This window comes from Mercenaria mercenaria, chromosome 3 (assembly GCF_021730395.1).
Source record: "Mercenaria mercenaria strain notata chromosome 3, MADL_Memer_1, whole genome shotgun sequence".
NCBI lineage: Eukaryota > Metazoa > Mollusca > Bivalvia > Venerida > Veneridae > Mercenaria > Mercenaria mercenaria.
Window position 1 is genome coordinate 73596875 of NC_069363.1, and position 13800 is coordinate 73610674.

Consider the following 13800-nt stretch of genomic DNA (forward strand, 5'->3'; position numbering starts at 1 on the left):
TTAATCTTGCCAGTTTGCAAAGACTAGACATGTGAGTTTTGCCTTAAACTATTTCCAGCTCGTTTCATTTTTGTTGGGTTAAATGTCATATCGACAAAATTATAGTTTATATGGCGATTTTTCCAGCCTTTGATTGTGGCTAAAGACCCCAGGTACCCCTGCGAGCATCTTTTTAGACACGAGTGTTCACCTGGATAGAATCGCCCAATTCCGAAAGCCAGTTGAATGGATGTCTCTATGTGACGCAGTGATTCAAAGCCACCGACCTTAACCGCTCGGCCAAGCAGGCATTCACCTTAACCACTGGGCCAAGGAGGCCCCTATTTCCAGCCCCAATGGTTATAAATACGATATCCGCTGGATGACAAAATCATAACCTTGAATTGATCGATAACAGTAACAAAAGATATCATAAATGTTTGTTTTTGCTTCACAACAAAATCATTGTTTGTCTTATTAACACGATAGAGTACAAAATTGAATTTCTATGAAAGCATATGGCATAGCGCCAATCGTCAGTAAATGACCGCGACTCGACGACTTTTATAAATTTGGAAACATTTGATATATGGTATATGCTAGATCTGGCGGATATTCGCAGTTCATTTAAGATACCGTCAAGTGCAAGTATAAGATTTCGTTGAGTCGCTTTCCGAAATCTTATTTAGTCTAGTATGTTCATCCAAATATTATAATTCGTTCTCAAAATCTTATCCTATTTAAACAAAATCTTTATTCGTTAAAAGGTATATGAAATCGCTATAATAACAAAATATTGTTTGGAAAATAAACGACATGAGATCTAATATTTCGTTAAGAACTGGAGCAAGCTTAAATAGAATGTAGGTAATCTCAGGGTTTTCACAGATTGCTCACGTTAGACTGGTAGAAAAAAGTTACATACCCTGAATTATGGGTAAACAGATAGATACTTCATTTCTTTCAATTTACAGGAAAGGCTGAACATATTTACAATAGATCGCAATATAAAGTTCTAACATACAACATAAAGGAACAAGTGATAACATATAAATATATTATGTGATCACATAAACATTTGAATCAAAGTTACTCGGGTGGAAACATTTACATTATGTACATTATTAACACTTTATGTTATGTCAAAATTTATGGAGAAGGTTCAACAACGTTTGAAAAGAATACAAAGTATCGGCAATTTTTAAAAAAAAATGAATCGACAGAATTTTGTCCCTAAAATGAATATTCACGAATTATGCACTGTAGTCTTCTTTCTTTTCTTCAGACACATTATACAAATGTTTTGTAAAACATTAAACAAAATTACTTAGTCCGTTTTTCTGTTATTTTTGATGAACTAGACCTTTAAAATAATTTCTAAAAGTTCAGCACTGAAACTTGGACAATATACACTGATGATAATTTTATGCCAATTGTTTCGAATTTATTTTTGTAAGAAAACAAAATGAGCATGATGATAATAATAGTCAAGTCAAGTCAAGCTAAGTCATGATTTGGACATACATGTATTTGTCTTTCATATGAGATAGAATGCCTTGATGACCTTACTACTATTCATTCCTACATACATCCTTTGCTCAGCCTTGCTGAAGGCTAAGCTAACAGGTTCAAGCACATTTGCGTCAAGTCCGTCTAGTATCTGAACGTGTTTACAGTCAGCAGACAACTGCATGATGTTGTTAGTTTTACGGCCACATACATACACATACCCTTCTGAGTCATGAATAATACCATTTGGCTTTCCCATGTCCTTGTTCGAAAACACTGCCTTTATGGTGCCGTCCAGAGACAAGCTAGTCACGGTTGCATTATACCAGTCCGACATGTACAGGGTATTTGTTGAGCTATTGATAGTAAGGTAACCTGGACTTCCAGTCCACGTTTGATATATGAACTTCAGTCTTTTTCCAGACATATCTAGAATTTGCACTGTGCTCGGTCGCATATATGTTTTTGGGATAAAGGAAACGATCAACTTGCTATCATGATAAGCTACACCGTGACATGCTTGATCTACTGAAATTCTTCGATCGGCCTTCAACTTTATTTCATCTGATAATGTCACAAACTGCAAAGTGTTCGCATCTGGAATTGCAACGACGATTTCTTTTTCATTAATTGTAGTTAAATCTGCTGGAGAGGACATTAGCAAAACGGACGCTTTGACTTTGTTTTCCGTGATGCATACTAGTTTCATTAATTTATTTTCGGAATCACTAGCTACAAGATGCTCATCAGACAGAACTGTTATTCCCGAAACACAACATTTGCTAGAGTCATTGTCTTCTTGAGCAGTTACGTCAATATTGGTTACATGCCTTACTTTGTATGTCTTGGCTTCCTGTTTTATAATGCGACCTATACCTTCCAGTTTTCCTTGTAATAAATCAACAAGTTTAGAATCTGGCTGAAAATTATATCGGTTTATTTCATTTCTGTTTTCGATTTCTTTCACCTGTTGCTCAAGCTTGAACGCGTTCATCTTTTGTTTCTTCATAGTTATATACAGTTGGCACATATTCCTGCTTTTCTCTACTTCGGCGATTTCATTTGTTTCTCCTGCTAATATCTTTAAGACAGAGGAACAATATGAGTCCAGAGCCTCCATACTTTCAGTGTCCTCTCTCCTGAAGTCGTTCAACTTCTCGTCAATTTCACACTTCATCTGTTCAAAGCGTTCATTCATTTCTTTTTGTAACTGGTTTATATACGATTTTGTATCACCTTGATAAGCATCGATGGCTTCTCTATTCAATTTTACACGACTTTGACTGTAAGTTGTTCTTTCAGTAAGAGCTTTGAGTTTATTTGTTACCATTTTTAGCTCTGGACTATCAGCCACGTCGGTGGCACGAACTTCGTTAGGAATGTATATAACATTTTCCCCACACTTTGAATGCTCAGATACAACACAAATTGTGCAACAAAGCACGTCGTGGCGACTACAAAAACATTCTACTACTTTGGTTGTATGCAATTTGCATTTCTCAGTAATCTCAAATTCTTGTTGTTCAACCTGATTCTTGATTTCTTCGTTGGAACCTTTATTTTCAACATACGTATCCACCAAGTTTAGACCCACTTGACTTTCTGCTGTCGATTCATCAACGGAAGGAGACCAACTTCCCTTTTCGTGTTCACTAGTTGTGCTTGATTTTATTTCTGTGTGTTTTTCATAACCATGACAAATACCTCTTGATTCACTAGTGTCGCTATCTGTCTCAAATGAAGTATCTGTAAATAATTGGTACAATATTTCCTATACACAAGCTTACAGAAGTTACTGAGTGAATAGAGATGTTAAATACTGCTACAATTATGGGTATATTGTCACAATCCGAAAGAATAAATTGCTTGTAATTACCTCAAAATTGAAAATACCTTCTGTCTGTCTGAAATGATCTCAAACTATACTGATTTTCGCCCATTACGTTTCTTATCGCGTTTAGGCGTCTGCATACTTCTTGTATACGTATCAGTTTCTTAGTCAAATATTTTAAATGCTCTATCATTGAAGAGTTTACGGTATTTCAACAATGTAATGTACCCCAAATATTTTAAGCAATACATTTAATGGTTGTAATATTTTAAAGCAATGCAGACCTCGTATATAATGCCTCTAATACCTCTCTCATATACAATTTTCATGTCAGAATCTTGAATAAATTGGTAAAATAACTTTATTTTTGGTCCAAAAACATGTTTGTTAAGTTTTGTTCCGAAGTTTGGTCAGTTAAGTTTTGTTCCGAATGATTTAGAATTTTTCATGTAAACAAAACCTGATATCGTTAGTTCAAAATCTGACGTGTGCTTTAATGTGGATGAATTCAATGTTCATTTATACAACGTATTTAACAAATCTAATATGTCGTCGTTTTACCATCGAAGTACTGTAACTATTTTTGCTGATGTGTAATATTTATATTTTCTATGTACCTCAATTTCCCGTTTATAAATAAATACAAACAGGGAAAAAATTCCACGTGTGTAAGTTACGTTACATACAAAAATAATAATTACCTGTCTCCATAATGCATTTCCAGAATTCATGCTCAAAGATAACAACACATAGCTCACAATGACCGTAAGCTTTCCGTAATGCCACGGCCACTGCGTCAAATTTCTGCGTCATTTCCCCCGTGACACATTCTTCCAATAAAGATGCAAGGGCGACAAATGAGTCACACCTTATTGTAAGGCTAACGCATTTCTTCTTTGCGGAAATTATTTCTTTTCCATCAGACATAAGGGAGGTAACTGCGGCAGAAACGGCTTCTCGAATGCTTTTCAGATGCTCCTGTGACAGCTCATTGAAAATATCTGTGTTCTTTGATAATTTTTCGTCAAATAGTCTGACAAGGAGCTCAGATATACTATTTCGGTTGTCGTCCGTGCATCCCATCAGAACGAGGTCAACAGCAGCGTCTGAAAAGGAATGATCTACATGAGTCAATCATCTCGTCTTGAAAGTTTCGATTTATTTAACATAGTCACAAACATGAATAGACCTCCATATATATCTTGGGATGTCAAATAGTAACTGAAGAAGCTACTAAGCTGGCTAACAGCTCATTCAAACAGAGCCTCTTATTATTCTAATTGCTTACATTGTATGCCTACAAATGATTTTCTTACAGATTTTATCAAACAGTCCTTATGTTGCCGCATGCCCCTCTTTAAATTCTCTCAGTACTTCGAATCGGTGTTGGTATATTAATTCCATTCAACGTATCTATAATTTAAAATTTTGCTCGGAGCTAGAACACGTGGGGAGTGCTACACATTTCATTACCTCCCATGAACAGACTTGAATCTTCTTGTAGATTATATAAGGAAAGTCTGGAAATTTACCCAACTTTGCGTCGCCATATGAAATAAGATGTGTACATGTTTATGATGTTACTTAACATTCGCTCTACAATAAAAATCTAAAGTACAAACCTGGGACTGTCTGATTTGATACACCGTGTCGTCTTTTAACAGCAATTAATTCTTCTGAAATACAAAATACGTTACTGTAGTGTCTACCAGATACTAAATACCGATGAATTCTAATATGCTGAATTACGAATGCATAAAAATTTATGTTTATTAAAGATTATAATAATCTGTAAGTGTGTTATAATGAATGTCTTTTGTTTGATTCAGAGATATCAGAATATGTTTATATGGTGGGTATTTAGTTTTATGTTCGTGGTGACAAATACATATGAAGTAGATTTTACTTTGATTTTCCAATTACATATAATTTATCCTTTATTGCATAAGGGTGAAGTTGTGTACAATTGAAGCTAGCATTTTGATAGAAAATTACAAATAAAACAGTTAATTTTTAAATAAACACTGGGAATATAAAAGAAATGAAATTAAATTAAATGAAATCACTCACTCTCTCGATCAGTCAATTAATCGATAAATTAATTAATCTGTCAATCAATTAATCGATAAGTTAATCACCTTTATCGTCTTGATCAAGATTTTTCTTGATTTCGCCTAATTCCGCTTCCTGTTGCCGCCATTGTTTATTCATATCTGTACACTTGTCCATGTCTAAACTAAACAGTCCTGTCTTGCAGAAGTCAAACTCTTTCATTGTTTCTTCTTTCAAATCAATGTCATTAATAAAAGCCAGTCCTGTCTGAAGTATTTGGCTAAGTTTGCCCATATATTTCTCGTATCTGTGGTCAGGCAGTTCTGGACTTGGAGCATGACACAACTGGTTGCGGACTTTTCTTACATATTTGATGTCTTCAGCTATATTTGACGGAAGTTGACAGATTTCTTGTAAGACGAAACAGCAGAGCGGGAGATCCCAGTCCTCAATGTTGATATCTCCATTTCCGCTGCGATTAAACATCTTATCCATTTTGCGTCCATAATCTGAGCGCAAGATTTTTCCTCTGTTGTGCTTCAAGAAATGCTTAACTTCCCACGGATGTGGTTCGTGGTCTCCGGGTGACGAATCTTTCACGCATTTCAACACCAAGCGTCTGCTCCATTTAGTTACACACCCTGACAAGAGAACAGTTAGCCGACCGTACCTTTCTTTACGTTGTGACATTCTTCTTTAGTCTGAAATATATGAAAAGAAAGTGTTAAAGGCGTACGCTAGAATTCGAAGCAAAGTTTTTCCCAATAATAGAATTTCTTCTTTCGGGGAAAATGCCGTTTTCAAGTCAGATACCTCTTTTTCAATACCGGTGACCTATGATTTTTATTTCATATTTTTGTTTATTAGATGATTGTCCTTCAATATCCAAAGTTTGAAGAAATTCTACAGAATACCAAAAATGGAGTGTATATGAAAAAGTTAACTATAGCTCGGTAAAGTATATATAATCAACAACACTTTTCAGTCCAACAGTCTCGTACTACTCTTCTTGAAATAAAACAGTAATAGAAAACCCCTGAATTGTAAACATGTGCATAATTAAATTGACAGCACTATTTTCACGCATTTCAACACCAAGCGTCTGCTCCATTTAATTACACACCCTGACAAGAGAACAGTTAGCCGGCCGTACCTTTCTTTACGTTGTGACATTCTTCTTTAGTCTGAAATATATGAAAAGAAAGTGTTAAAGGCGTACGCTAGAATTCGAAGCAAAGTTTTTCCCAATAATAGAATTTCTTCTTTCGGGGAAAATGCCGTTTTCAAGTGCAGATAACTTTTTTTCAATACCGGTGACCTATGATTTTTATTTCATATTTTTGTTTATTAGATGATTGTCCTTCAATATCCTAAGTTTGAAGAAATTCTACAGAATACCAAAAATGGAGTGTATATGAAAAAGTTAACTATAGCTCGGTAAAGTATATATAATCAACAACACTTTTCAGTCCAACAGTCTCGTACTACTCTTCTTGAAATAAAACAGTAATAGAAAACCCGTGAATTGTAAACATGTGCATAATTAAATTGACAGCACTATTTTCACGTATTTCATTGCCTAAGTGATTCGAAACATTAAAAAAGAAACGCGACCACCTAATCTACTCATCAATTTCTTTTGTAAGAATTTTTCAACATTTTATAACCAGAACTTAATTCCTTGATAATCGATAGAAATAAAATCTCTGCAGACACATACACGATGTCTTGATTAAATAAATTTTGCTAGAAATGATCACATTAGTGTTTAGAGAGAAAAATACATAATTTTTGCGTAACACTTGAATGCGTTGGTTTGAAAGTTAAGTAATGCCGAAAACCTAATGTTGTTATTGACCCTGGATAATGTACAATATGATAACATTTCTAATTAATACCCCATCTCCCTTAATATGAAAAAAAAAAAAAAAAAAAAAATATATCTTTTTATTACAACATAATATCTAGTTGTACATCTGTATTTGACAACTATTGGAATATTACAGCAATCTGAAACAAAATCATGGTTGTGCAACCATGATAAGTAATTCAAATTTCAAAAATACTTCTAAAATCTAACTTGTGCTAAGCGCTAAGTGATGTTGAAGTTTCAAACAGATCCATTTCTTGACTAAAATCTGATTAGCCACCTTGTCACATGCTAGTCAGCATCCGAGTCAAGCCGTAGACACTACAGGCATACGTACACTAAATAGGAAAATGGCGCGAAAAATATTGTAGTCGCATAATGGCGGATTCAAACAGTCCCCAGTTTTTTTTTTGTTTTTTTTTGCTCTGTAGAGCTGTTTTCCTGAATTTCTGTGCAATTATTTTGCTGAAATCATATGACAGATCTCTGCTTGATATGTAGTTAGCATTTTCATAATGAAATAACAACATGACAGATTTTGTCATGAAAACTTAAATCATAAACCATCCCTACAATTTGGGGTCACATTTTTAGCTGATTTTGTAATTTGTGTGTTTGACTGAAAATATTTTTCTTGAATCAAACATGACCCCCACTTACTTTTTTATTTTTATTCAGCACTGACAATATTCTTAAAAAAAGTAGATAAAAGATTTAAAATGGGTCCTAATGTGTGATTCGGCCATTAAAATTATGGCTGTTTATTGTGTTATAACCTACACATGTAGGCTTGGAGATAACTGTACGGAGGAAATGACTCCACATAAAGCACTGATTATCGATTGATGAAAAAAGTGCACTGTGAAATAGAGAAAAAAACAACAAATGTATCAATGTATTCTATAAAAGCAAGAAGTCTAAATTAAGCATAAAGACATTTTCAATATACGCAAAGTTCAAACCGTCACAATGATCATTTTAACCAATGCGCCAGTAAGCTAACTATTGATGTTTTGAACACACATAATTGCGTTCAAATTGCTTTATTAATCCCCCGCCGTGGCGGAGGGATAATAGGAATGGTCTGCGTCCTTCCGTCCGTCCGTCCTTCCGTCCGTAACAAAATCGTGTCCGGTCCATATCTCCTAAACCCCTTGAAGGATTTTCATGAAACTTGGGTCAAATGATCACCTCATCAAGACGATGTGCAGAACCCATGAGTCAGCATTGTCGGTTCAAGGTCAAGGTCACAACTCAAGGTCAAAGGTTTGAGCCTGCCATTTTGTGTCCGCTCTATATCTCCTAAACCCCTTGAAGGAGTTTTATAAAACTTCGGTCAAATGATCACCTCATCAAGACGATGTGCAGAACCCATGAGTCAGCCATGCCGGCTCAAGGTCAAGGTCACAACTCAAGGTCAAAGGTTTGAGCCTTCCATTTTGTGTCCGCTCTATATCTCTTAAACTTGAAGGAATTTTATAAAACTTGGGTCAAATGATCACCTCATCAAGACGATGTGCAGAACCCATGAGTCAGTCATGACGGCTAAAGGTCAAGGTCACAGCTTAGGGTCAAAGGTTTGAGCCTTCCATTTTGTGTCCACTCTATATCTCCTAAACCCCTTGAAGGATTTTCATCAAACTTGGGTCAAACGATCACCTCATCAAGGCGATGTGCAGAACTTATGAGTCAGCTATGTCGGCTCAAGGTCAAGGTCACAACTGAAGGTTCAAGGTTTGAGCCTTCCATTTCGTGTCCGCTCTATATCTCCTAAACCCCTTGAAGGAATTTTATAAAACTTGGGTCAAATGATTACATCATCAGAACGATGTGCAGAAATTATGAGTCAACCATGCCAGCTCAAGGTCAAGGTCACAACTAAGGGTCGAAGGTTTGAGCCTTCCATTTGGTGTCCACTCTGTATCTCCTTAACCCCTTGAAGGATTTTCATCAAACTTGGGTCAAATGATCACCTCATCAAGAACTCATGAGTCAGCCATGTCAACTCAAGGTCAAGGTTACAACTGAAGGTCAAAGGTTTCAGCTCTGTATCTCCTAAACCCCTTGAAGGATTTTCATGAAACTTTGGTCAAATGATCACCTCATCAAGACGTTGTGCAGAATTCATGAGTCAGCCATGTCAGTTCAAGGTCAAGGTCACAGCTAAAATCAAAGGTTTACCCTTTCACTATCCATAGCAGTGGCGGGGGATTTAGCTGTCTTTCAGACTGCCTTGTTAAATATTTATTGGAGCACAAACTTAAAGGTAACCCGAGGAAGCGTGACGTGCATAATTAACATTTATAGTCACTTATCTATATTTCAAGATCTTGTTAACTTATATAATATGTATTGCAAATGTGTCATTTTCTGAAGCTCGATTTTCATATTTCACAAAACGAATAATATCAGAAGCACTTTTACAGATAAACAACAGGTTACCTACAGCAAGTACCTATATATGGATTTATTACTTTATCAGGCAAAGTGACTTATCTTGATGGAAGCTGGCCCGCTTAGCTCAGTTGGAAAAGGTCGTAAGTTCGATACCCACCCCCGGACAAGGTGTACCTTCTCTTCGTCGTGTCCGAAATCATTCGTCCTCCACTTCATATATCTGTGGAGAAGTTGGCAATTGCATGTGGAGAACGTGTTAGCACTGATACAGAATCGAGGGATACTGACATCGTTAACTGCCTGTTGTTACATAACAAAAATACTGTTGAAAACAGCGCTCAACCCAAAACAAGCCAAAACAAGCGGAACCTTGAAGAAATCAGTCATACATATACAATTCTTAAACCTTAAGAAAATAAGGGAAGTCGTTAAAGCATATCAATAGCAATTGTTAACACGTCAATATTTCCTCCGATCCATGTGAAAAATATATGAGCCGTGCCATGAGAAAACCAACATAGTGGGTATGCGACCAGCATGGATCCAGACCAGCCTGCGCATCCGCGCAGTCTGGTCAGGCTCCATGCTGTTCGCTTTTAAAGCCTATTGGAATTGGAGAAACTGTTAGCGAACAGCATGGAGCCTGACCAGACTGCGCGGATGCGCAGGCTGGTCTGGATCCATGCTTGTCGCATACCCACTGTGTTGATTTTCTCATGGCGCGGCTCATATGTGATTGCCGGTAGGATAATAGTCATTATTTTGTTACCGTATTCATTTATAACACTTTATGTTAACTCAGTATATGTATAAGACGAGCATAGCCGACACTACGGATGTGTGTCTATACGACAAAATGTATAGGTGCCTCTACATGTTATCCACTATGACTGTTTTCATTTACTTGTTTTCTTAATTTTTTATTTATTTTTCGGACTTGAAATGGTAAATATTTAAACCACTTTTACTACATCTTTTGTAATTATATTTCACCAAAGCATTCATAACTATATAATTTGACCTTTTTCTCTCGTAAACAACATTACGACGTTAACCTACCATTTTTCGTTTAAACTGCTAATTCAAGTTCGATATGTAGTTACAAAATTATTAAAAGATGTATATGTATATAGATAAAGAATATGTGTCATATGACGAAAGGAAATACTGTAATTTTATGAATTCTTATAGGTTATGCTGTTACTGCAATGCTCCGTTTGAGCCAGTAGATGAAGCTGCAGTGCATTGTGCTGAAATGCGACCTGAAGAAAACATATTTTGTGTGTCCAAAACACTCAATTTCTCAATTAAATATAAACGCCGTACTCCCAAAAGAAAAGGTATTGATATCATACATCTTATTATCAACCTCCATTACATGAGATACAGGTTGAAAGTTAGTTGCACGAAAAAAGTTAACCAACTTTTTTTAAGCTGGAAAAGAGTCATAAGTTGTATCAAAGTCAAAAGACTTATTTACATGGTTATTTCAGTAGGTTTGTTGACTTGGAAGCCTTGTGTAAGTTTCAATCAAATGGATGCAATGGGAACTGAGATGTGATGTTGCACACAAACCTTTAAACAAACTGTGATGAAAAATAGTTAACTTTTATATTTTCTGAAACATTGCAGTTTTTTTTTTGTCATTTTGACAGCTGTACTTCAACTTTCATTTTGCATTATTTTGCATTTTTCTAATGTACATGGTTTGTAACATTTTCAACTCCCGTAGTACCTGGAGACATATGTTAGACAAACAATAATCATAAATTAATGATAAAATACTTTTGAAAAGGAAGCTTGATATCTTCTTCGAAACAGAACATGAACAGTGAAAGTACATGTGATGTAAGGCAAAATGTGTTGTTGAAAAAAGAATAACCTGTTTACTTATTATGAATAGCTTGGTATATTCGTTATGATATATCAAGGCCTATGTGGCGTAAAAACTAAAGCAAAAATTCACCCGAGGGGAGGTTTCAAAAGGCTTTACAAGAACCGTAAAGGCACTGTTACATGTACACAGACAAATGTAGCGCAAAAAAGTACTGTGTACAGTTCACTGTCCAGTGTGACTTAAGCTGCATTAAACCGTGTGCTAGAAAACCACGAGTCTTAATTATGATGTTTCATACACTTCGTATGAGCACTAACTAATTTCAGATTACGATTGCCTACAGTAACTTGTAAACGTGTACATTTTCAACTACAAGATTTGTACATAAACTAGTATTATCTAATCAAGATTGATTACTTATCTAAATTATCAAACGGGTCGCTATTACCCATTCATTTTATCAGACAGACTCTTAGGGGATATAAAACAATAAGTAAAATAATTCATCTCATGTTTCCGAATTGTCATTCGCCTGTAAACACGCCAAATGACAACATTAAATTAACCAACAATGTATTATCAACTAGTAATCATATAAATTGAAAGTCTAAAATCCACGCCACCAAAAAAAGAAGTTTTAAAAGCCCGCCAAGGGTGCTGACTTAAAATATGATTGCAGTCTGATTAGTATATACATTATAATTAACAGTTTGGTGGGTTGATAACCTAACCAGTCTTCCTGGATTCTGTGCTACCTGGTCTCCGCACGTAACTGTCAATATCTCCGCATTAATCAGAGGCGGAGGACGTATGAGTTTAGACACAATATATTTTCAAATATAATAAACTAAGCTTTTTCTTGAAAGTCAAGCTCTAAGAAGTACTGGAGCAAATAATAAAAGTTAGTTTTTATAAATTCTACATCAGAATTATCACAGATTTGTGTTGAAAAATAAATTAATTGCTTGTTATTCGTACAGCTTTATTGAATTTCACACTATATCTGCCTAAACAAACCATATCTTAAGCGTACAGTTATTTTATTGAACCAAAAAACATACTTACACTTTGTGAATGCATTTTCTGGATATAATGCACAAGTGAGTGTCACCTTTTTGTAATTCATTTTGTCATATAGCTTGTTTGCAGCATTTCTTCAATAAATCAGAATCTCCAAGTGTCATTTAACGATAATATTTTATGATTTCAGATGGCGTTTCCGCGTGTTGTTTACAAACACAACAACTTATGTATTCAATAACCTTTTTAATACGTTTCATCGAGTTAAAACTTGTAACATTCTCACCGATATAGTCGTCACACGATGTACGAACGACTTCTTTCTTTAAATTAGCAAACTTGAGATAATTAGGTAAAATGTGTATTTACCTACTTTCACTTTCGCTGATATCCGCCATTTTAGTTTAACTAACCTTTCACTCTCGCTTAGAATTTTAATGAGCCCAAACACGTTCGAACCCTGCATCATAAACAATTAAAAGCATTAAAAGTGACTAACTTTTCGCTATGTATAAGAAAAAAATAGTTTGCATGCTCATAGTTTAAAAACTGAATAAAAAATAATCCGATTATTTTGTCGTTAATTGTGCTTTAAAGTCATTATTTGAAGTACCCATTAATATTGACTTTTGTGAAACAGTTTTCTTAACCGTTTATGCATACAAATCATTATATATATCTATTAGTGCACGTTCAATGTTACTTAACACTACATTTCAATGAATAAATAATAAATTCATAGTAAATCAAAATTAATAAATTTAGTAAGATAATACTGAAACTTACTGGTATATTAATCCAACTGCCCCATAACCTGCAGTTACAAATACAGTTTGCATACTAACTTACAAGTTACAGGTAGAAAATATAATATGACCTTTGTTGGGTAAACAACCTCGGGTATAATACTGATCGCATGGCTGGGTATGTAAAACTACGCACGACAATCTATTAAAATTATGTCACTACATTAGATATAGCTGATATTGTATTTGTGTATAGGTTATAAGTTTTAAGATATTAATTTCGAGCGAGCGTTAGCGAAGCGAGAAATTAATATATTAAAACTGCTGTATTCAACTTATAACCGTCTTACAGTTAGCTTATTAAATCGTAACATTTAACAATTAAATTCAATACATACAGCCGATGTGAAACAGAATGGCCAGATTTGAATGAAATGGAGCAATTCCATTGGCAGAGCAACTTGGGCGAACTGTTAAGTCACAACAGTCTTAGACTTAGGAAATATTCGCTATATTATGTCCCTTTGATGTTTCTGCTCTCCAGGTCCAAGAAGAGTTA

The 13800-nt window shown here is 35.1% G+C and overlaps 1 protein-coding gene across 2 annotated transcripts; it reads right to left on the bottom strand.

The window, feature by feature from the left end:
- Positions 1-1022: 1022 nt before the first annotated feature.
- On the bottom strand, positions 1023-13393 carry LOC123524397 (uncharacterized). Of its 2 annotated transcripts, none has more exons than XM_053538902.1 (6): positions 13282-13393; positions 6525-6555; positions 5458-6072; positions 4942-4995; positions 4021-4425; positions 1023-3234 (listed from the first exon to the last, which is right to left on the bottom strand). In XM_053538902.1, the coding sequence occupies exons 3-6, from the start codon at positions 6059-6061 to the stop codon at positions 1517-1519; spliced, it is 2781 nt and encodes a 926-aa protein (XP_053394877.1). In that variant the 5' UTR covers positions 6062-6072; positions 6525-6555; positions 13282-13393; the 3' UTR covers positions 1023-1516. The 2 variants fall into 2 exon arrangements, with proteins under 2 accessions (XP_053394877.1, XP_053394878.1); XM_053538903.1 differs by lacking the exon at positions 13282-13393 and adding an exon at positions 12865-12879.
- Between the last annotated feature and the right edge of the window lie 407 nt (positions 13394-13800).